General features: G+C 40.2%; 1 protein-coding gene across 3 annotated transcripts in view; it reads left to right on the forward strand.

Moving 5' to 3' along the window:
- The window catches only part of ZC3H12C (zinc finger CCCH-type containing 12C), a 33672-nt gene extending 25084 nt beyond the window's left edge, over nt 1-8588 (forward strand). For all 3 annotated transcript variants that reach the window (XM_019525151.1, XM_019525152.1, XM_019525153.1), the window contains 3 exons: nt 1212-1446; nt 3855-3961; nt 5297-8588. In XM_019525151.1, coding sequence (XP_019380696.1) covers nt 1212-1446; nt 3855-3961; nt 5297-6693 — 1739 coding nt within the window. In that variant the 3' untranslated portion in view covers nt 6694-8588. The remainder of the gene's footprint in view (nt 1-1211; nt 1447-3854; nt 3962-5296) is intronic.
- Nucleotides 8589-9195: the final 607 nt, after the last annotated feature.

Here is a 9195-nt window from a genome sequence, read left to right on the forward strand (position 1 = left end):
TTGATTTGACTTTTTAAAACAAAATAAGGTATTTCTTGGCCAGGAAGGGAAATAAATCCTATGGAGCAAGGGTGTCAAACTTTCCCTGGGCATGACCAGACCTTACAGCTCTTTGCAGGCTGGATCCATGGGGCCAGTGGCTACAGCAGAACCAGCAGAAGCTGACGTGGCAACAGCAGCGGTGGCAGCAGAGATGGTGGAGCAAGCAACTATGGGCCAAGCAGAACCATGCTGCAGTGGAGGCAGCATAAGCAAGCCCAGCTCACTTGCCCTCCTCTGCCCCCCTGCCTATGCTGTTGTCCAACAGGACTCCTGAATTCCATGGTAGCCCCCTCCCCGCGCTGTGCTTCCAAATTCATTGGCCCAAATTCACTGGTGGACTGAATGGAACAGCTGCATGGGCCAGATCCAGCCTGTGGGCCATATCTTTGCTGCCCTTACTGTATAGTAACTAGCTGATTTGTCTGATTAGCCTTTTCTTGCTTTTATTTGGTCTGATCCTGTGTGGCCCAAGGATGAAGCCAGAGTCCATTTCTTTAATGTGAGCACTGTTAGCATCCATGATTGTTAGGGATGGAGGCAATATTAGACTCTGCAGGTTAGAAAAGTAGGTGAGCCAGAATTGGAGATTCCTGATGGGGAGAATCTTTTCTGCTAATTTCTTATCTATCTTTCAATCACCTGTTATAAAAGGAGTCTTCTTTAGTGGAGCTATTTCAGAAGCTTGGCCTCAGTGAGGATGAAAAGTTCTCTCTTGATTTAACAATTTAGTTATACGGAAACATTGAGTGCAGTAGGATGGGGTCTCTACTGCACCAAAGTCACCTAACCCCAGCAGGGTAGGTATGTTTGTATCCTGTGGGATTTGTTCCTGATAGCAGGGTAGTTCAGGACTTTTAATTATCAACTTGAGAAATAGTGCATCTGTTGACTGCTGCAGAACCAACAAGGTGATCACAAAACATAAGCCTCTGTGTTGGTCCTATGAAAACAATATGAAGTTTTAATTTACTTTATAAATATGTTGCTGGTCAATCGATAAATATTAATTTTAAAATATCAGACTCTTTCTGCTGGATTATAGTTAGTTTGTGAAAAGACATTTTTTGTACCTGAACTGATTTTCTGCCTCAACCCTAAGATCTTTAGATCAAATGAGTTTTTTGTTCACTGCAGACATTAAAACATTGCTCATTTCTTATTACTTCTAGATCAGGAAATCTTGCGTAAGTTAGAAAAGGAGAAAATCTTGGTGTTCACACCGTCCCGTCGTGTGCAGGGGAGAAGGGTGGTATGCTATGACGACCGGTTCATAGTGAAGCTGGCTTTTGAGTCAGATGGTATCATTGTTTCTAATGATAACTACAGGGACCTAGCTAATGAAAAACCAGAATGGAAGAAGTTCATAGATGAACGTTTGCTGATGTATTCATTTGTCAATGACAAGTAAGTAATCCTGACTTTGTACCACTTAAAAAATGTATAGAGAAAAGGCTCCTGCAAAGGTTTATGTTCAAGTTAGCTTCCGTTAACATTATTAGTTACCCATGAAGAAAATCAAAGGCTTTGAGTCTGATCTTAATCATCAAAGCCTTGAAAATTGCTCTTTGCCAGAGTATTAACAATCATTTTGTTAGTCCCTAACCTTTTGAATTCCTTAACTTTTCTACCTGTCCTGGAAGAACCCAAAGACTGAAAAATGATTGAATTATCTAATGGGCTTATATAATTCCCCTAAAGTGCTGAGTTATTGTGTACATTGCATGTGTGCCATGTCATAAAACACCCAGGCAGTTCTGTGAGGAACAAAGATTCTTAAGGCACTTTAAGCCACAGTTTCAAATGTAATCGTGTAAAAGTAAGCTCCTTAATTTATATTTTGGCATCTACATAGACAGGGACTAAACTGCAAATAGGCTGAGCACCTGCTGCTCATGTGAACTCCCCTGGCTGCAGGAATTGCTCAGCATCACTGACAGCTGAGTCACATCAGTTTAACTGTTAAAAATTGGGTGAAGTGCCTTATTTTTAAGCACCCAGGCTTAAAATTGTGGCTACAGTTATGGCTGCAGGATTGTGCTGGGAAATGTTCTGCAGGCCTGCAAACTGTAAAACAGCTTGCAAGATGGCTCTGGAGGATATCCTGGGAATCATCATTGTTAGAGAGATGGTATAGTGTGGAAGATACTTTCCAGTATGTTTGGAACTTGCTGATTTGTTGGCTGATTCTGATTTGACAAATTCTTAGTTGCAGCATATACAGACTTTCTTTGCTATATCGTTTTCTGGACAGTGTTTACCGCTATAGAATACATGCAACAGGTTATTGTAATGGGCAGTCTTCTCCTTTGAGTAGTTGCAACAAGAACACAAAGGGCATCTATACACATGCTCTGGGCTGGGAGGGGAGGCAGGGGGCTTTAATTAGAGCTGCTCTGAGAGCTGCTTTAAATTAAAGTGCCTGCAGCATCATATGTATTTAGTATCCCATGCTTCAAAATGGCTCCGGGGTTGCTTCAACGAAAGCTTGTTCGATGATGCTGACATTTGAAACTGTGACTTAAAGTTCAATGAGCTTTAGTTCAAGCACCCCACCACTGTTCTGAAGCTGCCAGAGAGATGAGGAAGGGCTCTTCCATGTTATGTCTCAGTTGCCTAATGTAGTGGTTCTCAACATTTTTAAGTTCAAGGCACCTCCCATTGACCAAAGACTCCCTTCAAAAAATTCCAGCTCTTAGCTTTCACTTGTTTTTTTTACTACAGAAAAATAATAGAACAATTCTTCTGTTGCTGAGAACTCAGATCAGAATGTTTTTAATGCTGTGGATTCCTATTTGAAATCTCTGGGTTTATCTTCTAAATCATACTGTATACTTAACAGTGCTAACTTTGTGCAGCAATCCATGGCACCCTTAAAAGGATCTCAAGGCACCCCAGGGTGCCATGGCACCACATTTGAGAATCACTGGTCAAGTGGTTGGGACACGTGCCCAGAAAGTGAAGACCCAGGTTCTAGGCCCCCTTTATCTGGAGAGGGTTGAAACCTGCATCTCCTGCTACCCACTATAACACAGGTTAGGCATTATCCAATCCCCTCTCTAGTCCTCCACTTGAAGCTGAGCCACTGCACGATGCATCTAATATTTACTGGATAAAATGGGTGGACACACTTTTGCCCCATTAGAAGCAAGGGTCCAGGCCCCTAAATCCAAAGAACCATCCATCTCATGGAACCACACACCCTCTGGCTCATGCTCTTTCCCCTGTCCCCACATATCTCACTCTTGGATTTCCAGCTTCAAGGGGTGGGCTGGAAAGGGGTCTGAATAATGACTAATATGACCAGGTGGTTAGAATACTGTACTGGGGAGCAGATGTGAGAACCTTAGATCTTCCTTGGTGAGTGTCCTAACCACTAGGCTATTGAATTAAAAGATGGAAGGTCCTCCTCCTACCCCCACTCCATCATGTCATGGGTTTTTATGCAGCTATAATTTCAGGTCTTCACCTGGCCTTACAAGGATATAGTTCCATCTACTAGCCTAGCTAGAGTACAGTCCTACTGAGCATACTCAGTAGCCGTATGGCTACTTGCACACCCAGAGTGCATTAAGAGCTTAATCACAAACTCCAAAATGCAAGTTCCAAAATGGCATGTGTGCAGCTGGGTAATCGCCATGTAGGTGTATCCAGTGGAATTCTGCCCAAAGTCTTTATATACTAAGGACACGAAACATTTGTTAACTATACTCTGGTAGTAATATTGTAGCTGAAGATAATACTATGAAATTCTGTAAGCTGCTTGATAAAGTTAACTCAGTTTTTATTGTATTTTAATTTGGTATGTGTTATAGATTCATGCCTCCTGATGATCCCCTTGGCCGTCATGGCCCAAGTTTGGACAATTTTCTTAGGAAGAAACCAATTGTTCCAGAACACAAGAAGCAACCATGTCCATATGGTAATTTGATTTACATACTCTGCTATTGGAAGATATGAAGCGAACTCCTTCTTTTCTTTATCCCTGTGACAAGAATAGTGAGATGTTTACATAGAGTTGGGGTTTTTTTTTACCATGACTCATGCAAACCTGACTAAATCAATGAGAACTGACATGTTTAATTCATTTGTTATTTAAAGAATTTGTCTGTATCTACTCTGAAGGAGTCACTTTATTAGTCATCAGTAAGTAAAAGTCTGTTGACTACTGGGAGCACCAGCCAATACAGAGATGTGATCACACTCAGTGTAATTCCATATTCCTCCTGTAAGGCAAGCTACTTCTAGGTATCTGAGGTCCAGAAGGGCTTTTAGTCTGATTTGGAGTCCTGTGGTATCTAATCTGTTTGACCAGGCTTCATTATAAAAAAGGGTACCCCAAGTAGAGCATGTCTGTGAGCATCTGGGCATGCCAGATTATTATGGAAGAAAGTAGTCATTAATTACTTCTTGACTGATCATGTCTCCTTCAAGTGACCTCAGTAACTAGGAGAGCCTCCTGCTTGATAATGTAATGACTCCTCCTGTTCAGGTGTTCAGTGGCTTATGCCTCCCCTTCCAGTTTGATCACCTCTAACAGTGAGGCGGTCTGTCTGTATGCAGCCACAGTTTTGCTTCATGTGGAAGAGATTTCCCTGTATTTACAATAGAACCAAACCAAACACTTAAAACTGAGGATGTTATTTAAAAGTAGTGAAAATATTACCTTCTGGAGGGCTAGGAAGATAAAAGAACAATACAATGGTTTAGTGCACTACAGTAAAAAACTGGAAGTCACAATTGGAAACCAGTTTAGTATTGCCACACTGTTTAGGAGATGATCATAAATACGAGAGTGGGAGAGTAGTAGCAGCAATTGCCACTACCCTGCTGCCAAGTTTCTAGACCCATAGGGAGCCCCATGGGCTAGACAGCATGTTGCAGAGGTGGCCTGGAGCCCAATCCAGGGACCCAGGATCTGGCTGGAAGTGGTACGGGCTCCAGTCCTGCAGCTCTTCACCTGATTCTTGTTCGTGGGGCTTGATCTAGCCTGTGAACCATCCTCAAGCCACTCTGGCCCATGCAAGCAAAAGGTTGAGCATCACTGTTCTAGAGCACTAAGTGCAGCACATGGCAATCCTTTTCTCCACAACACAGGAAGGCAGGTTTGGAAGCTTTGCCTCAGGAACATGCAGACATGTGCTTTTAAAATCTGTTCTGCTCACTCAAAAATTTTACAGTTTAGAGATCTTCTAGTTTACATTACTGAACACTTCTTTCTTTTCTTCTTTACTTTGACTTATGTGACTGTTAATAGGAAAGAAATGTACCTATGGGCATAAATGCAAATACTATCATCCAGAAAGAGGAAATCAGCCTCAACGGTCTGTAGCTGATGAACTTCGTGCCATGTCCAGAAGCACAGCTGCTAAAACTGCAAGTGAAGGAGGATTGGTGAAAAGCAACAGTGTTCCATGTAGCACTAAGAATGATGGCACTTCTGATCTCAAACGTACTGCTCCAAAGAGGCAATCGGATCCTAGTATAAGGACTCAAGTCTATCAAGACTTGGAGGAAAAGCTTCCCACCAAAAACAAATTGGAAACCAGGTCTGTACCTTCATTAGTTAGTATACCGAATTCTTCTGCTGCAAAACCCCAAAATACCGCACCTTTAAGCAATGGCCTTTCATCCGGAGTTCATTTCCCATCTCAGGATCAAAGACCGCAGGGACAGTACGCTCCAATGATGATGGCAACCAAAAATCACGGAACGCCTATGCCTTATGATCAGTATCCAAAATGTGAGTCTCCTGTGGATGTAGGCTATTACTCTATGCTGAATGCATATTCAAATTTAAGCATATCTGGTCCACGAAGTCCTGAAAGGCGTTTCTCCTTAGATACAGATTATAGAATTAGCTCTGTAGCCTCCGACTGTAGCAGTGAAGGTAGTATGAGCTGTGGTAGTAGTGATTCCTACGTGGGTTACAATGATCGGTCTTATGTAAGTTCACCTGACCCACAACTGGAAGAAAACTTAAAGTGCCAACATATGCACCCACATGGCCGCCTTAACTCACAGCCCTTTCTACAGAGCTACCACGATCCTTTAACACGAGTGCAGAGTTACAGTCATGAAGAACCAAAGCATCACCAAAAGCCTCCAATTCCATACATGGCTGTACATCTGCAGCACCCTGCAGTGGGTGCTCGTTCTAGTTGTCCTAATGACTATTCTGCTCCTCAGAGTTCACCACATTCAAAGACCATGCATCTGGGGAGAGCCCTTGTGTCCACAAGAATAGAAAGCATCTCGGACTCACGCTTATATGATAACTCTCCACTAAGACATAGGAAACCTTATTCTGGCCAAGATGGGCTTGGAAGTTGGGATAGGCAGAGTTATGGGATTGATGCATATGGCTATCGCCAGACTTACTCCTTGCCTAGTAATCCCACACAGCCATGTTATGAACAGTTTGCCTTCCAAAGCTTACCTGAGCAGCAAGACCAGACTTGGCGCATACCTTACTGTGGAATCCCTCAAGACCCTCCAAGGCATCAAGACACCCGGGAGAAAGTTTATATAAACCTGTGCAACATCTTCCCCTCTGATCTTGTGAGAATTGTTATGAAAAGGAACCCTCACATGACAGATGCTCAGCAACTTGCTGCAGCCATTTTAGTGGAAAAATCCCAGCTAGGTTATTGAGAGATGATGCATCTTTGTGGTGTCTGGTAGTTTTCAGTTCAGCTCTAATGCTGAGGGAGGTTTGCTACAATAGCATTTGTGATCTCCTTCTCAGCAAGGAGGTTATATAGTAATCCATTTATGTGAAATACTGTATCATGGAATCTGTATGTATAGCCCCGTGCACTGGAAAAAACAGATTTGTTTTACACTCTAACTTAAAAGTTTTTAAATGGCTATATTCATGGCTGAAAATCTTTCCAGCTTAAGTGAATATACATATATTATCTCTGGTCTCTGGTAACAGTCTTTGGTGCATCAGGGGTTTATATGCAGCACTTTCTATTCGTATTACATGTTTGTTTTTGTTTTTGTTTGTTTTAACTTCCTGTATGTTTGTCCTTCAGCTATGAGGCATTAAAGCAAGCTGCAGAAAGTCAAAAGGATTTTAATAGACATGGCAAACAGTTTTCAAGCCAAGCTTAATTTGAATTTTTTATCCCAACTGAGGTTGTGGATGGAGTGTTTGCTTATTTTATTTTTTGTTTTTGTGGGCTTCTTTATGCTATAATCACCTATTTATAGAAAACAAAGATTTACTACAGCACTGACTTTATTTTTTAATAACTTAAGTTACCAGTTAATGTTGAAATGGGTAACAATATATTAGTAATTTATAGGATGGCACTTTTTTCATTGCTTTTAAAAAAATAGTTAAATAATTTGTTGATGCAGTTAAGTACAAGCAAATGCAATCAGAGGAAAGCAACTCATGTCCATTGTTTTATGGATAAGGCAAAAGCCTGATGGCCTAGTTGTCAAAGAGGCTGAGCATATGGAACTCCTTTAGACTCCAAAAGAAGCTGCAGATGCTCAGAATGTCCTAAAATAGGCCACTAATGTTTCCGTTCACATGCATTGTGATCCAGGTCTTGTGTATTTCTGCTCAGTAGAAATGGAACTGAGACCTCAGGATTCCATTCAGTTGTTTTGTGTCCTTTTTCCCTTTGTACTGGTGCACAAGTATACTGGATAAAACATGTTTTTCATAAAATATTGACCTGTTTTTAAAATGAATCTAATTATTCTCAATGCAAGTTTTGTATTTAAGATACTGTTAGATTTTCTCACTGTTTATCAAGGCTGGCCCGAAAAAGTTTTGTGTGTTGAGGATATGCAACTTTATTAACTGCACTATGGTAATGATATCGTAGCTGAAAATAATAACTTAAAAACTTTTTTGTAAAATACTGTATATGTTCCTGAAGTTAGATTTTGGCCTGTTGTATTATGTAGGCCCAGTCTTGCCACAAATAGTGTAGTTTAGAAATGGACAAAATAGTCTGTTCTAGCACTAGTAAGGGATATTTCTGGTTTCAAGTCATGGGTTTTACTAGCATCTCTCACGCTTTTTATATATATAAAAAAGGAGATTTTGCAAATGATGACAGTTCTGTTTACATTCTTGTAGTCAGTTTCCTATCATTTTAGGTTTCCCTCCAGCTTAATGTTGTTCAGTGTTAAAATTTTACTAGTTTACAAATCACTGCTAATAATTTTAGTACAATTGCTGCAATTTAAAGTAAGGCCCTGAAGAACCAGAAGGTACCTTTTACTGTTGATACAAATTGTATCTTTTTAACTGAGAACTATTTTGATTTGTAGATCTAATGAAAACACAAATGTGTAACTATGATTAGACTTTTGGGCAACATTTTATCCCTTATTTGACATAATAGATTTCAGCTCTATACTAGGATTAGACAAATAAAAATACAGCTATTTATTTAGGTAAGCGTCTGTCTCAGTTTCATATATTATATTAAAAAAAAACTATTGGCATTTTCTTCCTTCTAAACTAACTGTACCTAGTGTAAACATACTAAAAATAAAGGTAAAATGCTGCCTGAAATGAACGTCCGAGCACCTTTGAATAGGAAAACATTTCACTACTTGTGCAACACTATGTGTTGCGAAAAGTAGGATTTGGGTACACAGTAAATGCTTCTAAAAAGCATTGTGCTTATAGACATAGCCAATAATCTGAACCGTGTTCAGCAAACTTAATTCAGGAAGTGTTCTTCTACACAGCTTTTACTTTACACAGGTTTGATTTGGGATCTTCATTCATCTGTCCCTTGTATCAATTACAGGAGGTGTTGTACATAAGCTGTCTTGGGTTGTCTGGTTAGAGAGAGAAAACCTGTGACTACCATTTTCCTTGATTTTGTCAGCCATTCTTTCTAGAATGTGTTTTAAAGTACAGGACAATACATTGCTGACACTGAAACTAAAAACAGTAAATGATCTTAGTTGTACTTTTTTAATTGAGTTACATTTGCATACTACACCATAGTGTAGGTGCAGCCATTTTAGTACTGCAATGATTATAGTAGGGTTTTGTTTTTAATGAGTTTCTACTTTATTTTTTATGTCAGAATTGACTTCTGCAAAAACTTGAGTACTTTTAAACATGAGCAGATATAGTGTGTGTGCATGTGTGTGTGTGTACACATATCCTGT

This window comes from Gavialis gangeticus, unplaced genomic scaffold, assembly GCF_001723915.1.
Source record: "Gavialis gangeticus isolate Ggan-Ray unplaced genomic scaffold, GavGan_comp1, whole genome shotgun sequence".
Taxonomy (NCBI): Eukaryota; Metazoa; Chordata; order Crocodylia; family Gavialidae; genus Gavialis; species Gavialis gangeticus.